Source organism: Lathyrus oleraceus, chromosome 3 (genome assembly GCF_024323335.1).
Source record: "Lathyrus oleraceus cultivar Zhongwan6 chromosome 3, CAAS_Psat_ZW6_1.0, whole genome shotgun sequence".
NCBI classification, from domain to species: Eukaryota; Viridiplantae; Streptophyta; class Magnoliopsida; order Fabales; family Fabaceae; genus Lathyrus; species Lathyrus oleraceus.
The window spans coordinates 322,228,574-322,247,235 of NC_066581.1; the positions used below are offsets into that span (position 1 = coordinate 322,228,574).

At 34.1% G+C, this 18,662-nt stretch overlaps 2 protein-coding genes across 2 annotated transcripts; both read left to right on the forward strand.

The window, feature by feature from the left end:
* Positions 1-1,568: 1,568 nt before the first annotated feature.
* LOC127127417 (ammonium transporter 2) lies at positions 1,569-7,277 on the forward strand. The gene is made up of 4 exons (XM_051056597.1): positions 1,569-2,453; positions 3,057-3,342; positions 4,015-4,118; positions 6,641-7,277. The coding sequence occupies exons 1-4, from the start codon at positions 1,809-1,811 to the stop codon at positions 7,067-7,069; spliced, it is 1,464 nt and encodes a 487-aa protein (XP_050912554.1). The 5' UTR covers positions 1,569-1,808; the 3' UTR covers positions 7,070-7,277.
* Positions 7,278-8,934: 1,657 nt separating this feature from the next.
* LOC127127418 (uncharacterized) lies at positions 8,935-10,518 on the forward strand. The gene is made up of 2 exons (XM_051056600.1): positions 8,935-9,458; positions 9,601-10,518. The coding sequence occupies exons 1-2, from the start codon at positions 9,136-9,138 to the stop codon at positions 9,689-9,691; spliced, it is 414 nt and encodes a 137-aa protein (XP_050912557.1). The 5' UTR covers positions 8,935-9,135; the 3' UTR covers positions 9,692-10,518.
* Positions 10,519-18,662: the final 8,144 nt, after the last annotated feature.

An 18,662-nucleotide genomic window follows, 5' to 3' on the forward strand; every position in this document is an offset into this window, starting at 1 on the left:
ATCATACGCCCAACAACAAATCCCCGTCCAAGAATAATGTCAACCCACCCAAACCCAACGACCAACCCCACACCATCACCCTGTCATATACACCCAACAACCAAACACCCAACCTTCCATCCAATTCATGCCACACACTCAAACTCAAAACCAAGAATCAAACCCTAACCACCAACAACCATACACAGCCATCACAATAGTCTATAGCCCAGAGGATTCATACGATTCAACATCATGACATCGTAGTCCCCCATCATTGTACACCTAAACATCTCATTGTCACAACACCCTGCCATTGTTTGACTTTAGTATACCCCAGGAACCATTGCTTCGTTTCCAAAACGATTCAAGGTCCCAATTCGGCCAACCATACCGTTCACAATTCACCTAATCACAACGACCCAACTACGACAACATGGGCACCGAACTCAATTACGAAAGCACCGTTGGCGACAACGTCCATAGCTATTTGGGACAAATGATGAAAAATCTATCAAATACCGTTGGATCTTCCACATGACCTTCACACCAACCACCATTGGATCATGTCAACACTCAAAGACCTCAAACACCTCAGAAAAATCATGGGAGACCTCGAAGACAGGCTAATGCACCTGGATGTGGAACATGGGGGCGTTTCAATCAAGCGGGTCATTGAATTTCTTGTCAATTCTATGCATTTTTTCTTTATAATATAATATAATTTTTAATTTTAGTATTTCATTTAATTAATTATAATTATAACATTTAAATTTTTTTTAAATATAGATATATGAAAGGAGCATGTGTCACATGCATTGACGCATACACTATGTAGTGTATGCATGCGCCAATGCATGTGGCATCAAGGCATGCATGCGCTAATGCATGTGGCGCCTACATGCATTGACTTTTCAAGCATGCGCCAAGGCTCTAGGCGCCTCCTTTTGTAGGTTAGTTGGATGCGCCAGTTCAACTGGCGCATAAGTAGGGAAATTTTTTTTTTGAAAAACTAATTATTTTGGAATTTAATGTGAAAAAACTAGTTATTTTTATTTAAAAATCATTTCATTTGGACATTTTCTTTGTTTCAAAAAATTATTCTTTTACAATATCAATGCAACATTTATTATTTTTTCCACTATTCTCCTATTTATTAACTTTTATTTTTTCAAATAGTTTATTAACTACAATTAATAAGAATATTCTAGTAGATATACTAGATTTATCATTAAAATCAATATAACTAATCTTTTTTAAGAAGTGCGCATATATCAAATAAAATATTTTTTATGAAAAGATATTATATAAATTATTCTATATAAATGTAACAGTCATGATGAGAGTTGGAGTACAAGTTATGTCTGATAATGTCGCAATATATTATGTTATTTGATGATATAATTTGATTTTGAATAAATTAATTTTGCATTTTAAAATCAATTATATGTGTAAAACAAAAATATACTTAATATCTAAACATAAGTTTTTTTGCACTCTTTAATAAGTTGATTACAATTCAAATTCCCCTCCTAGTCTTAAACCACATCCATCATTCTCATCAAAAAGTCAAAAGATTTAGAAACAAAAAACAATAAAAACTCTACTTTCTAGATTGAGTTAAACTACTCCAACTTGTTGTGAGAACCCACCAAGAGTTTACACGTAGTTTCCAAATATTCAACCAAGTATTCAAGTTTTCAACTCCATGTAAATCAATTTCACTACATAACAATTAGCCATATATATCCCACAAAATCAAACACTAATTCATCTGAAACGATTACTAAATTTTCCACCTACCTTTTCGAGAACCAAAGTTCAAAACCATGGCAACAATAGCACCAGCATACCAAGCAAATCTTGCATCACCAGAATGGCTAAACAAAGGAGACAACGCATGGCAGATGACAGCAGCAACACTTGTTGGTCTTCAAAGCATGCCAGGACTGGTGATTCTCTACGCCAGCATAGTGAAAAAGAAATGGGCTGTGAATTCAGCTTTCATGGCGCTTTATGCTTTTGCGGCGGTTTTAATCTGCTGGGTACTCGTTGCTTATAGAATGGCCTTTGGTGAGAAGCTGTTACCGTTTTGGGGTAAAGGAGCACCAGCTTTAGGACAGAAGTTTCTGGTTAGAAGAGCAAGAGTACCTGCGAGTACTCATTATTATAAGAATGGTGTTGATGTTGAAACACCTATGGAAGAACCGTTTTTTCCTATGGCTTCGCTTGTTTATTTTCAGTTTACTTTTGCGGCTATTACTATGATTTTGTTGGCGGGTTCTGTTCTTGGGAGGATGAATATTAAAGCTTGGATGGCTTTTGTTCCTCTTTGGCTTGTTTTTTCTTATACTGTTGGGGCTTTTAGTCTTTGGGGTGGTGGCTTTCTTTATCATTGGGGTGTTATTGATTACTCTGGTGGATATGTTATTCATCTTTCTTCTGGAATTGCTGGTTTCACTGCTGCTTATTGGGTACTTCAATTTTTTCTTTTTTCATTGCCCTTGATTTTATTTTGCTTCAAAAACTTGTCTTTGTTTTTTACTAACCCTCCAAATTGAGATCCAATCCGAAATTCGGCCGAGAATTAACTAAAGTTGGACTAAACCTCCGAGAGTTGGCTTGTTGGCGAAGATCTGGAATCTGAGAATTTGTTTTTCTCAAAACGCTAACAATTTCTGCGTTGAGTTATGAGTCAGTTTATACAAAAAAAAATTCTTTGAGTTTAAATGCTACCAAGAGATTTGTCATCTTGGATTAGTCATCGTATATAAAGCTTTCAACAAAAAAAAAAGTTATGTTTGACTAAACTCTCAGGAGTTGGTCTACCGGTGAAGATTAGGTGTCAGGTTCGAATTTTGTTAGATGCTAACAATTTTTGTGTGACCAGTCCATACAGAGCTAACGGTTTCCAAATAAAGTCTCACTAAAGATTGTTCTAGACCGGATTTAAACTCGAGTTCTCCAAATTTATGTAGCTAAATTTGCAATTACATTGTGATTATTGAAGCTACGAATTGCAATTTCTGTAGCTAAAGAGTGTGCAATTTAATTGTGGTGACAAATTGTATGTGCAGGTTGGACCAAGGATAAAGAGTGACAGGGAAAGGTTTCCACCAAACAATGTGTTGCTGATGCTTGCAGGTGCCGGATTGTTATGGATGGGGTGGTCAGGGTTCAATGGCGGAGCACCATATGCAGCAAATGTTGCATCTTCAATTGCTGTGTTGAACACAAACATTTGTGCAGCAACTAGTCTTCTTGTCTGGACAACTCTTGATGTTATTTTCTTTGGGAAGCCTTCTGTGATTGGAGCTGTTCAGGGTATGATGACTGGACTTGTATGTATCACACCAGGAGCAGGTATGTTTATATGCATTACTAACAAATTAACTAATTTATAACAAACTCTAACTAACTTGTAATAAAATGTAACTAATCAATCAATCTATGGAACTAACTTCTACTCCTATATTCTAAGTAGGCATCATTCCGGGATACATGTCCCGGTCCCGGACTTTATTTTTATATTATTACTCTTTTTAGAGTAAAATTTATAGTTTTCTCACATATGATAGTTTTTTTTGTTATAATAAATTAACACAATTTTTTATAATTTAAACTCTTTTGTAATATTTTATTTTGAATTGACCAATTTAATTATCTATTTATATTGTTTTAGTTATTATTTTTTATTTAGTTTTGTACCTATATCTTAATTATTATTTAAAATATCTTCATTCTAGTACAAGGCCATATAGAATAAAAACAAAAAGAATAGGTTTTGAAGAGATTGAAAAAACACATATGAATGGTTGAAATGAGTGCAAAATGGGCAAGATAAGATAGGATTAGGATGATGAATTTTGTGTTAATGAAATCTAAGTATATGGTTGGATTTGAACATTTATTACTGAAACAATGTTTGTTGGGCAGAATTATATTATGGAAACAAAAAGTACTAGTGTCATAATGAATCCATTAGTGAGCATAGTTGCAGTTTTTGTTGACAATAAATGCATGATGATGATGTAGGGCTTGTGCAATCGTGGGCAGCTATTGTGATGGGAATACTATCGGGGAGCATTCCGTGGGTATCCATGATGATCTTGCATAAAAAATCAAGTCTTCTACAAAAGGTACATTCTCTTCACATTCAATTTTTGTCAATTTTAGTCACTCACTATGACTTAATCATGTTTAAACTCTAATGTGAACAAACACAAAGATTAGTTGAAAATAGAGAACTCACCTTAAAGTCAAAAGTTTATTTTTTAAAATATATGAATGTTAGTGAAATGGTGGTGGCTACTACTTTTACTTCTTTTCTTCTAGATTAACTTTCGTTATAAGTTTTTCTCCAGCTTAAAAATAATTATAATTAAATAAATCATGAGTCTCATGTGGTATATATATATATATATATATATATATATATATATATATATATATATATATATATATATATATATATATATATATATATAATATATATATATATATATAATATATATATATATATATATATATATATATATATATATATATATATATATATATATATATATATATATATATATATATATATATATATATATATATATATATATATATATATATATATATATATATATATATATATATATATATATATATATATAAAGGTAGGTCAGTTACGTGGACTAAAACTACTATAATGTTTTTAGTAAAAATCATGTTTTATTTAACTCTTAAATTTCTATAGTTGTTTGATTACCCTTCATCCAGTATATTCTTCTTATTACATAATTCACAGGCATTCGAGTAAATTTAAAGACTCTATTTAATATTGTCTTTTTAATTTTATTTCGTCTATTCTTAACACATATCTAATGTAACATCCTCATTTTTGTTACACTTATTTTATTTTTGTATTGATTCTTTACCATCCAACATTCTATTATGTACAACATCGTTGGTCTTATAACTGTCCGATAAAAGTGTTTCTTCAATTTGAGCAGTACTTTCGTGTCACATAAAATCCATAAATCGCTCATCCATTTCAACCACTCAACTTGAATTCGAAGATTTACGTTTTCTTTTATTTTCCCATCATTTTTTAATTAAGGATCAAGATATTTAAATTGTGTAACACATGATATAACATGATTTCTAATTTTCACCTCTAGGTTAAAAACACTTTTCCTTTAGTTAAACTTATATTTGTTAAAAACACTTCTCCTTTAGTTAAACTTATATTTGATATACTTTATCTTACTTATGATCATGTGAAAACCATACACTTCTAAGGGTGGTCTCCAACCTCTCATTTAACTCCTAATTTGAGTCTCTAGGTAGAATTATATCAATATGCAAAAAAAACACATATCGGTGTTAGCTCTTAGATTTGTTTTGAAAGTACATCCAAAACTAAAGTAAAAAATATAAGAGCTTAAGATTGAAATTTAGTGCAATCATTAGTGGAAAATCGTCTTTCTCTCCACATTATATCCTCACACTAATCGAAACCCCCTCATACGTATTTTCTCATAAATATCTTAGGAAGCTTGAATATAGGCAATCTTAATATTTTTCTTCTCTAGGGATTTTCGCAAAATCTCTATAGAAACTCTATCATACAAATTCTACAATTCAATCAAAACTAAGTGCAAGTCTGGTTGATTCATTTGTTATCTGCCCATCACACGACGTAGTAGAACGATCACTTCCATGGTCAACTTCTCACAAATTGAATATTAGTAACTTGAATCTCACTCTTTAGTCTCCAATCAATAATTATTTTTTATAACTTCACGATATGACTCATAAATTTAGGCTATTTATAATTTGCACTATTTTTGTATATCCCCTATTCTTATATGTTGTAATTAAAATGTTTCTTTTTAATTCATCCAACATTTTCTTTTTACCTCATTATTTCTTTAAATGGTTTGGTAATCGTATCTTCATGACTTTTCAACATTTAAATAAATATGTTGTCTGTCCCAACCGTCTTACTATTACTCATCATTTTCAACATTTTTTTTATCTCGTATTTTTGAATCCGCCGATAATAATTATATTTTCAATCCTTTTCTCTAATATATAGTATGTTAGAGTATGATAACATCTCATTTTCTTTACTAATAAATTATAGAAATATTTCTTCCATCTATTATTTATATTTTGTTTTTCTTCTGAAAGAGTTATCTTTTAACACACTTCAACTTTTGTCTCTTGCCATTCTTTCATTTATAAAAGTATATATGTTTCAAAAATATGTGATTCAGAGTAGATCACACCACCATTGATATTTTATTATTTTTGACCAAACACCATTGATATTTTTTAAAATAATGGTAATTGTCATTCATTTTATAATAATACATGAATAGTCTGATAAGATATTATATTCCCAAGTTAATGGATGAAGTTTAGGAGAAGGTCCCTTTTGCTAGCTCACGTGTTTGTATATCCTCATTCAATGTTGGAAAAATCGACCACTGGCCCCAGGATATACCATTTGATTCCAATTTTCAACTACCATTTTTTTTGCCTAATATATTATTTTAAATCAATATACTCCAATAATTTTCCTATAAAAATTTATGTGAAAAAGATATATGTATTATAATAAACAAATTGTAATGAAAATGACACTTTGCTTATTCTTTATATTAAGGTTGATGACACTCTTGGAGTATTTCACACACATGCTGTGGCTGGCCTATTGGGCGGCCTCCTCACCGGACTCTTCGCCGAGCCGGCCCTATGTCGACTACTATTGCCGGTGACCAATTCAAGAGGCGCATTCTACGGTGGAAGTGGTGGTGTACAATTCCTAAAGCAACTAGTGGGAGCCATTTTTGTTATTGGATGGAACATAGTCTCCACCACAATCATTCTCCTTGTTATACAAGTGTTCATACCTTTGAGAATGCCCGACGAGCAGCTCGAAATCGGCGACGATGCGGCTCACGGTGAGGAAGCTTATGCTCTTTGGGGCGATGGAGAAAAATATGATCCAACTAGGCATGGCTCCTTAAATATTGGAACCACTGGAGTTTCACCTTATGTAAATGGTGCAAGAGGTGTGACAATAAATTTGTGAGACATAGCTATAGGAAATTTATTGTGTGTGGAAGGTGTAGGAGAGTTTCGATTTTTTTAAGAAAGAATAGTTCTTAAGTTTTGAGATTAATTTGATCGTGTTTTTGTTCTTCTAATCACCTTGATTTTTCTTACATTTTGTATTTGAAAAGTGTTGTAAAGAATAATATCTTAATGTATGTATACTAATTTGTCATTTTTTTGGTTGAGTGGAAAGCATAAGAAAATTCCGTGTAGAATATTTTTTATGTAATGAATACCGAACATAATATTTAGAGTCTGAGAAAATTAAAATAGTCGATAAAACTCTTTCAAGAATATTTTTACATTATCTAGTAATTAATTTTTAAAAAAATATTTTTGTTGGTCCCTTAACTTTATCTCGGGGTCATTTTGGTCCCTTAATTTTAAAAAGTTCTAAGTTGATCTTTTAATTATTCAAATAGTGTCACGTTCATCCTTTCCGTTTGTTCTGTTAGTCAAAGTCAATATCAGTATCCAAATGGTGCACACGTGTAGCTGATGTGGAATTATTTTGCCATGTGGATAAAAGTGAGCAGCCTTAAAAAAGAAAGTCAAATGGATTGAGACATTCATCCCAACGTGCGATTTGAGGAACAAACCGTCAAACCCTAGCGAAGTCATTGTCGTTTCTTGAAGGTACACCAGCTGCGATTTGAGGCAAAGACGTTCGTTCAAAGTGAACTCAAAGTCATCATTGCTGATTAGGGGATGTTTGAACTGGTTATTCTGCAAATTTTTAATGTTGTCATTTTAGGGTTTATGGAAACTTTCTAAAATCCATCTTTTTCTTGGCTTATATTTTAGGGGATAGTTTGAAATGGATGAATATTTACATCTAAAAATCCATCACATTGGTGAATTTGTAGATGAGGAAGATACTGTGTACGAGGGGGGTGAGGTGACTAACTTGAAAATAGATGTTGATAGGTGGAGTTATTTTGACTTGTTAGGTTGTTTTAAGGATTTAGGTTATAATACTATAGAGAAGATATCATATACTACATAGATCCCACGTTTGGAATGAATGTGTTGGTTGATGACAATGGTGCTAAGTTGGATGTGAGTGGGAAGCTTATTATGCTAAGTTGCCTAATGAGGAAACTTGACAACTAAGGAAGGTAGTTGACATTCATAGTTGCAGTATAGAGTATAATATAAAGATGATGAGTACTAAATGGTTGAGCAAAAGGATTCAAAGTTCATTGAAAAACAATCCTAGATTGAAGCTTAATGACATAAAGGAAAAGGTGCAAAAGAAGTGGAATGTAGGGGTCAACAAGACCAAAACTATAAGAGTTAGACTTGCAGTTAGAGATATGGTTTATGGTTCTTTCCTAGGGAATTATACAAGGATTTATGACTATTATCATGATTTATTAACATCAAACCTAGGGTCAATAGTAAAACTAAATGTTCAACCTGCTAAAAAAGGTACTACTGATCAAAGACCCCATTTCAAAAGGCTTTACATATCCTATGCAGCTTGTAAGGAGAGCTTCAAGTTATGCAGATATTTCATAGGCCTTTATGGTATTTTTTTGAAAGGTATTTGTGGAGGTCAAATCCTGGAAGCCATAAGTAGAGATTCCATTGATCAAATTCTACCAATAGCATTTACAGTTGTGGAGAGTGAAAATCAGGATAGTTGGACATGGTTCTTGGAGCTTCTTATTGATGAACTTGGTGGAAGAGATGAGTGCCTTACATAGACTTTTATTTCTGATCAACAAAAGGTATATTTTATGTGTTTATAAATTAATTGATGTTCTATTTGTTATGTTTACAATTATTATGTTCTAATTATGTGTTTATAATATTGATGTTCTAATTATGTGTTACAAGTCTGATGTTCTAATTATGTGTTATAATTCTGATGACATGGGGATTGTTGCCTTCAATGGATGAGCTCCTGCCTAGAATTGAACAGAGATTTTGTGTCAGGCATCTTTCTAACAACTTTAGGAAGAGGTTCCTTGGTAAGATGTTGAAGGAAATCATTTGGAAGGCTGCAAATTCAACATACTCACAAGTCTGGGAAAGAGAATGAAAGGAATGAATGATGTCAATGTAGATGCATACAAACACATGATGAGCGTCCCACCAATATTTTGGAGTAGATCATACTTAAAGACACACAACAAGTTTGATGTTGTTCTCAATAACATGTTTGAAGCTTTCAATAGTGTCATTCTGAAGTCTATGGCCAAGCCATTGATAACCATAATGGAAGATATAAGTAACAACATGATGGAAAATGGTCCACTAGTAGGACGAGGTTTCAAAACATGGCAGATGTTGAAGTGTTACCAAAAAATTAGAAGGAAAATTGAAAAAAATAGCACATACAAAAACTGGTGGCTTGTCAGGTAATATACACAAGTTTTATATAACTTAACCATAATTTTTCTATTTTAGGATGTCTGGTGAACACATCTTTGAAGTGAGGCACCTTGAAAACCCAGCTGATAAGTTTATAGTTAATTTGAAAGAACACTTATGTTCATGCAGGAGATGGGAACTAACAGGCCTACCTTGTGTTCATGCACTTTCATCTATGAATAGTAGAAACTACAATGTGGATGACTACATCCCTGAGTAATACAGGAAATCAAGATATATGGAAGAATACAAACAAGTCATTTTTCCTGTTAATGGCTCAAATTTGTGGGTTAGAACAGAGTATCCTGATGTGCAACCACCTAAGTATAGGAAAATGCCTGGAAGACCTAAAAAGAGGAGGAATCTAGAGCAAGGTGAGATTGATGGATCAGATCGTAAAATGAGAAGAACTGGCTTCATTGTTAAGTGTAATAGATGTAACAAACCAGATCACAACAAACTCGCTTGTAAGGTGACACCAGCTAGTCAACAAGCACCTACTCAAGCCTCCCGATAAGCACCTACTAATGTATCCCAACAAGAATCACAACAAACATCCCAACAGGCATCCCAACAAGCATCACAACAAGCAACCTAGTGATTTACTCAAGCAGTTACTTAAGCATCCCTCCAGTCAACTCATGGAAGGGAAAACAAGAAACCATTTAAGATGGCATCTCAAACAACTAATGAAACATCCCATCACTCAACTCATGGAAGGGAAAAAGAAGCTACCAGTCAGAAGGACAACAACACCATTTGTACCACTTTGACCTACAACTAGATTGAGTGCAGCTAAGATTGCATTGGCCCGACAACAAGGAGGACAACACCAACTAAGAGATCCACACCAAACTGTAAAATTTAGTTTAACATAGAGTTGTTGTTTGTCATGTGTTTTGTAAATGTAATGTGTTTGTCTGTTGAACTCAGTTTAGAATTGTTAGTTTAAGTTTGAACATGTGTTTTGGAAATGTAATGTGTTTTGAATCTATGTAATGTGTTTTGTACCACAGTAGTAATGCTGAATATTAGTGGTTTATACCACATTAGTAATGGTGAATATTAGTGGTTTAAACCACATTTGTAATGTGTAATGCATAATATTTAAGTGCCTCATTTTATCTATTTTGGTATACAAAATTGTGCCTTGTAATGCAAAATATTAGTGGCTTCTTTTATCTGTTCTGATATAAACCAACTAATACATAATGGGCTAATACATAATGAACTGATACATAATAAACTAAAACACATTAATTGATACACAAATTAACTGATGCCAATTGCTAACATTAAGAGATATGTTCTTACAAACAGAATAAAAAATTTATGACATTCAAACTGATACAGACATATTCAAATTAATTCAATCCCATACACTTATTACAACATTATAAATACAACAACACCTAAAACAATACAAAACATGTTCTTCCAAAAAAAATCCATTTCACCATGGTCTTCATTTGAATTTGTAATTCACTCAACTGTAGCTCCAGACCCTCATTTGTAGCCCTGAGATACTCTACCTCCATTTTTGTTGCATCAAGTTTGTTTTTTAGCTGCTCCAACCTACTATTTTTCTTCTTCATAAACTGATTTTTCTCATCTACCACATCCTCATAGAACCAATCAAAATATCCACAACAACTTGTATTGGACCTTGTGTGTTTGACAAATGGTCTATATTAGAATACCCAGCAAAGAAGAAAATATTCAAATTTGTTCTTACTTTATAATGACAACATCCCCAAAACTGTTTCCCAAAGTTTGTAGCAGTTGAGGCCTTGAAAAAGGTGTTGCTTTCAAAAGATTGGAGAGATGGAAAAAGAAATATTTTTTTCAACTTTTGTGTTTGCCCAGATTTTTGGAGTCTCATGCCTACGTACCAACAAAGTGAAATGGAGGATCAAAACCTCGTAGTTCGTGGTAAAAGTAACAAAAGACGTTTGTTTTGATTCATTTTTAATGAAAAAACATTTTGTCATTTTTAGGAGAATACTCAACTAGTCAATCCACAAGTATGAGAACTTTGCATCATCATGAGAAAGGCTTCAACTTGGATAAGGATCAACAAGTATGCCACTAGCTCTCGCAGATGGAAAATAATTATCATCAATGCTATGGGGATAGGATAATTATATCTAAACTATGGAAATGACTCATGTCTACACTTTGAGAAAAAAAGTTTTAAAAGGAAAAGTGCACAAAGGGCACAAACTGATTTGAACGAGTTATTCATTTTTTTAAGTCTTTTGAAATTGATATGAATATGCTTAAGATGGATTAGCATTTATTAAGAAAAGGTTTTGAAAAATCACTCGACAAAAGTCAAGGTTTGTTGAGAAAGTGATTCAAGTTTAAAAACAAGAAGGTTTAAAAAAAGAGAGAAAATTTTGAAAATTAAAGGAGAGAAGAAGAAAAGACTATCCTAAAGCATGAAGTAAAATCTAGGGAGGAAAGATCTAACCAAGAGATAGCAAGCTTTATGATATAAGTCAAGCAATAATTCCCTCCTTTGGATTAAGTCTCAAGCAAGCTCAAATAAGCAAAAAATAATTATGCATCAGATGAAATCAAAGTAACCAAACCAAGTCTTTACAAAGAAGTCCAAAGTCAAAGGTATCAGATGAATCACAAGGTCTCAAAGCACAAGCTCCCAAAGCAAAGGTCAAGATCTTAGTCCTAAGTTCATAACTCTACAACAACGCTAAGGATATTAACCATAAGTCCATGAATCAGGAGAACCAAGTTCTTTTTTAGGTTTTTCTTTATTAATGTCTTTTTTCAATAAAATGGGAGTCCAAATGGACAAAGAATAAATAACATAAGTACAAATAATATGATATGAGATGTTAAAGCATAAAGTAAATGACATTAAAGTAAAGAGCATAAGGTAAATGACATTAAAGTAAAGAGCATAAGGTAAATGACATTAAAGTAAAGAGCATAAGGTAAATGACATTAAAGTAAAGTCAATGCAAAGATAGGTTATTAAATGTTACTGATCAAAAATGAAAAAAAAGGTTTAGTCATTTTTTGGAGAACACTCAACTATTCACCCACAAGTATGAAAATATGAACCTCTACATTACTTATGAGAAGGGCTCCAACTTGGATAAAATCAACAAGTATGCCACTAGCTCTCATAAATGAAAAGGAGGCAATATTTTCAAATAATACCATGAGGAGTAGGAGAATTACAATCTCACTTATATAAATGACTTACTTTTGGGACAAATTTAGCGCTATGTTAAGCAATCATAATTGGACTTATGTAGAAGTCACAACTATCTAAGGCTGATCAATAATAATGTTTGCGTTAATACATGCTAGAGACATAATATGTAAATCATTCCCCTAAAGTCATGCCACACAAAAAAGAAAAGAGGATGTGGATCAAACACAAAGGCTATGAGGATATTCCATTACTTCAAGCCATACTTCATAGCACATAAGACAAACTTATGCATCAATCCAAAGCACCTTAAATGATTCATGATCAATTAAGAGGTAGATTTGAAATGATGAAAGTTCATCAAGTACCAATCCATACATCATGAACAAGATGGACATAAGTCATCCAATTGATCAAGAGGAACAGAAAGAGATGAAGAAGAAGAGGACAAGAGAGATAAACACCCAAATTAGATCAAAGATTTCATCAATTCATCATCAAAATCAATCATCCATTTTTGGTGGATTAGGGTTTTCACCCATCAACACCCAAGATCCATTGAGTTTGATGAGACCTATGATCAAAACAACAATGATCCAAGGCCAACATAAGTCCATCAAGGTTAATAAAATATAAAATAAAATTAAATGAAATAAAAATGAAACAAAGGTATTTTTAAAATGAATTTTAAAATAGAAATAAAGTGAAAAATCCATAAAGTCCTTCAAAACACCAAATAAATGGCCAAGAAAATTATGGAAGGTTAAAAACAAAATAAGAAGCATATATTAATTTTTTCAGAATTTATAAATGCAGAAAAGTATTTTTAAATCAATTAAAACAAATGAGAAAAGAGAAATTCCATAAAAAATAGAAAATCAATAAAATAAAATATGGAAAAATAAAAATCAGATGGAGAAAATAAAAGAGAATTTTAGAAATTATTTTAGGATTTTTTGGATGTAAAATGAATTTTCTATGAATTTTAAAAGAAAATGAAATTAAAAATAAAAATAGAAAAAGAAATAAAATCAGAAAAAACACTGAGCGTTGGATCTGGCTTCTTTAATTGACGTGGCATATCCAACAATCCTCAGGCTGGGATGCACAGTGGAATTTAGCCAAAATAAAATACAGGATCTAATTCAAATTGGACCAATCAAAACATTCCAATTATCCAATGTGTCTTTCAAACTCAAATAACCTGAGATAAACTTCGGTCGTCTTCTCCGATGGTCCCTCACCGGAGTTTCATCATTTGGTAAATTCAGAATATGAGGCCACCACCAATGTGATCGGCTCCTCATCACGAATTCAACCTCGTGCTCCAAATTCATTTATCTAAACTGAGCACGGGGAATTTTAGAGAAGTTTTCAGAAATAAGCAAGCCACGAAAAATAAAATTAACGATGAACACGATCAATCAACACCAGATAAGTTAGGAGAAAGCATCAGAGAGTGAAGGACTACATTGTGGTAACTTGTTTGAGTTCAAAATAGTGCTCAAAAGTACCTTGTCCAAATGGTGATCAGAATTTGATGAAACTCGATCTAGTTAGAGCACTTCAGAAGGTCTCAGAGCTTGGTAATTGTTGCAAAAGCTTCAGAGGAGGCTGAAGATGCTAATAGAATCAAGAAATTAGATTTAAAATAAGTTGGAATTCAAAACATGATAGTTGAATTTTTCTGGAAAATTTCAGATTGTGGTAGGGGTTTCTTGGCTCTCCGAAACTTGGAAATGAATGCAGAAGCTTCCTCTATTTATAGGGAATGTGTTTGGATCCAAATACGTGTGAAATCAAGCTTAATTCGTCCAAAACAAATTTGATCAAGAAGTGAGAAAAGTGTAACTTGTAATCCATCAAAACTCAGCCAAATGATGTGTTTCAAGGGTCAATTAACTTCTAGAGACTTGGTTAAACATATTTAGGTCCAAAACGCGTGCTAATTTGGCTTGGAATTTAGATTAGTGAAGTTCAAATTTCGGGCAACAATGATTTCTTCAGTTCCAAGTTACCATGTTCAACTCAATGAGGCATCTTGCTTATGAGGCTTTTTGGTCCCATTCTTTTTGCAATGTGTTGATATCATAACAAAGATTACAATGTGCCAACAAAGATTTCATTTGGATGCTTGAGCACAAAGTTATGGGATGTTGAAGTTTTCATGAAAAACTGGTCATGTAACTTAGAAAAATCTAAGTCTCAAATGCTTGAAAAAGACCTGTAATGTTTCAATGAATTTCATGGCTTTCCAAGCATAATTTGATTTTGATCCTTGAAGCTAACTTATAGAGGGCATCACAAATGATATTATGCAAAAAGAATCAGACTCAAATGTTGAAAATTGAATAAGTTTTGATCCTTGAAAGTTGAGTAAAAGTCACTTGAAAATAGGTCAAATTTCACTAAGTCCACAAATGACCTATAATGTCTCCAAACTTTTGATGATCCTCCAAGCATAATTGACTTTTATCATGTAAATAGAAGTTGTATAGGATAATGAGAGGAGTCAAATTTAAATAGAATCATTCAAAAATGTTGATAATTAAAGGAGATGTGATCCTTGGAACTTTGACTTCAAATGTTGACTTTTGGGGTCAAACCACTTGGAACAAGCTTGTGCACTTGGACTTTTATTGCATTTCAAGGTACATGGATGATCATATGAACTCAAAATAAGGTGTCTTTGAATGTATCTTGATTATAATTCTCAAAGCTTGAGGTAACTTATTGAAGAAGGCATGGTAATAAACACATGAACCTTTTACTTTCTTTGAGAAGTTAGCAACAAAACTTTGAGATGTTGTAATACCCCAAAATTTACCCTTCATTTTTCCTGGAAGCATACACTTTACACCTCATGCATGCATTCATTTTTAGGACATTTCATATTGCATTTCATCATGTCAATCGGAATCGGATCCAAGAAGCTTGAACATCAACCAGGACACTTTGTGGGCTCTATTTAGATGACCAGTCAACACAAGGGAAAGACTTGAGTTACTTCCGACAGGGGTCTATTCGTCAGTCAAAACGTTAATCTTGAAGGAGCAAAGGTTTGTTCATGAGTTGTCATGCTCGCTAGGCGAAGCCCACGTGTTTTGGAAAAAAAACGAAAAAAAAAACGAAAAACGAAAATAAATAAATAAATAAAAGAAAAAAAATTTGGACTTGGACCTCTCTCATTTGAGCCCACAGGTCCACAAAAATCAGGTTATAAATTCAGAGTTTTAGTGAAACAAAAGGAGATTCTATTCCTATTACCCTGTCTGGGAAAAAGATAGTGAGAGAAGAACCCTGGGGAAACAGATAGTGAGAGAAGAGCTAACAGAGTTCAGAGCAGCCTCCAAACCCTGAAGGGAACTCAACTGCACAAAATCACCTCTGCCTCACATAAACCCTAAAGATTGTTTTGTAAACCTCACGGGTGCAACTCAATTTCAATCAAGCTCTCCAATCAGGTTCGCCCTTATTCCCATTACCTTTGAGCTTTGAATTTGAATACTCTAAATGTATGAGGTATTATGGGTGAATTTGATACCTTTTTGATGCATGTATTTGACAAGAGGTTTAGGCCTCCTACCCTTGGTTGCTTTTTGTGAGCTTTTTGTGAATTGAAAGGGCATGATTCATGTGGTTATATTTTGATTTGGGGGCAACTCTTGGTTACCCTATCTTCTTTCACTAACCCTTTTGTTGAGTTTTTGTGAAGGCACATGACTTTTGCAGGGATAACTTGCGTGGTTTCCCACTTTATTTGTGGGATAACCCCTGGAGGTTCATTCCGATTACCTGTACTGACCCACTTTCTTTGATGGTGTTTAGCTTGGAAGGATCTCAGGGTTTATCGTTCCTTTAATTGTTGTTACCTCGGATCTTCATCCGTGTGGTACTTTTACATTTTTCCCTCATTTTACTGCTTTCCTAGCTGGGAGACCTCGATAGGAGGCAATGTTTTTGTGTTTACTTTATGCAAGTTCCTTCGTCCAGGACTCCTTTTGCATGAACATCCCAAACCCTAACCCTTCATTGATTTTTCTTCTCCTAAACACACGTTTACTCCTTCTACTACAGGCGAGTAAGTCTCCAAAGGTCAAGCATCCGGTAGATTGCGTAGTAACGTCGTTCGTCCAAAACCCAATCCATAACCCCGTAGTTAGCCGAACTATGGCTTGCTCTGATTCTCATTCTAGATGAGATACGTAGGCATAAGACGCGATGTCTTAGCGAGCACACATCCCCCCAACCCATAGGTCAGCCGAGCTACGAAGACTCTGATTCTCATATTCATATGAGATACGTATGCAGTGGATGCGACATCCGCGCGAGTCATTTTCATTTAACCCCTTTTTTTAGTAAACAGCACAAGATAAACTCACACCCTTTAGACAAGAACTACAAAAGTGGATCCCGTAGAGTACTACGGATGCGTAGGGGTGCTAATACCTTCCCTTCGCATAACCGACTCCCGAACCCAAGATTTGGTTGCGAGACCTTGTCTTTTCCTTTCCTCTTTTCAGGTTTACTTCGAGCGTTTCCTTTCCCTCCTTTGGGATAAATAACGCACGGTGGCGACTCTTCTGTCATTTTCTTTCGCCGGTTGTTTTTTCGCACACTGTATTTTTCAGGTTGCGACAGCTGGCGACTCTGCTGGGGAACGAACCCAGAATCTCTGGTTTCCCTAAGCGAGTCCCTCCTAGCTTTTGTAGTTTGTTTGTTTATTGGGTGTTCATGCTTTTGTACAGTTATTTATTTACCTACTTTACCTTATTGCATTGTGTACATATCATTGTTGTATCTGTTGGCTGGCTATGGCTGCTTGGTGATCTTTGTGAGATGAGTTCTATACCCGAACTCGAGTGCACTTAGGATAGGAGAATGGCATAGTCTTGTCGACTTGTGTGGAGTTATTCCTTAGCAAGTTGACTTGAAAACCCATTCACTTGGTGGAGGTCATGTTGAGATCAATAATGTCACACAAGTAAGTTGTGGTTAGACATTACTTTTTCCAATATAGACCTTAGAAGCCGAGGACCTTAGTTTACCAAACCCATCTTGGCCTATTCGTAGGATGTAGTGCAAAAGTCGTTCAAGTGTAAGATTTGATATGATTGTTACGCGATACTACACTCATAAGAGTCTCTCTTGAGAATATTTTTGGAATACGCGTAGTCGTTCCTCCGATAATATCCGAAAGATGGGATTATGACTATGGGAACCTTTTGTAGAACATGTTTGGCAGGTTTAAACCTTAGTACACTCCTTTTGGGTGGTTCTTAACCTAAACTCCATGCTCGTGACTTGCAACAAACCTTTGATTCATGGTTGATCCGATCAGGTATCCTTAATATCAATGAAACTTGGGTGTTGATAAGGTGTAAACCATAATCCACCAAAATGGGTGGTTGATATTAAGGATAACATGATCCATCCCATGACCTTTGTTTGGTGTGCTCTTAATTTCTCTCCAGACAGTGCAACCTGACAGATGTTCAAGCAGATACAGTGATCCTGATTCCCATGCCACTGCACTGCATTCACATCATTTTGCATCACATCATTTTACATTCATAATCATTCACACATGTTTATCCATTTCTATGGGGTTTATATCTTCTACTTGATTCTAGTCGGAATTTTCTTGGTTCTCATCAACGGCTTAGTCTTTTTTTTTACATCGTTTATCTATTGAGAGACTGGAATCAAGGGGGTAGAATACCTTTGGAATTGATAAACATGTCATTGCATTTACATATTCATTAGCATGTCTTGCATAACAGGTACCGCCACAGTGTTCTCAGCTTGTTTGGTGTTCCATCAGCAGGATAGCTGACCCAGGCATTCACCGGTACGGTACCCGCAGAAACCAACAGAGAGTAATGGAAAGCCTACAGGCAGAGTTCGCCGAGATGAAAATCTGCATGAATCAATTCATGGATGTGGTTCAAGGGGTGGCTCAGGGACAGCAAGAGCTCAGGGAGATGATACAGAGGAATCCCCCTGCTCA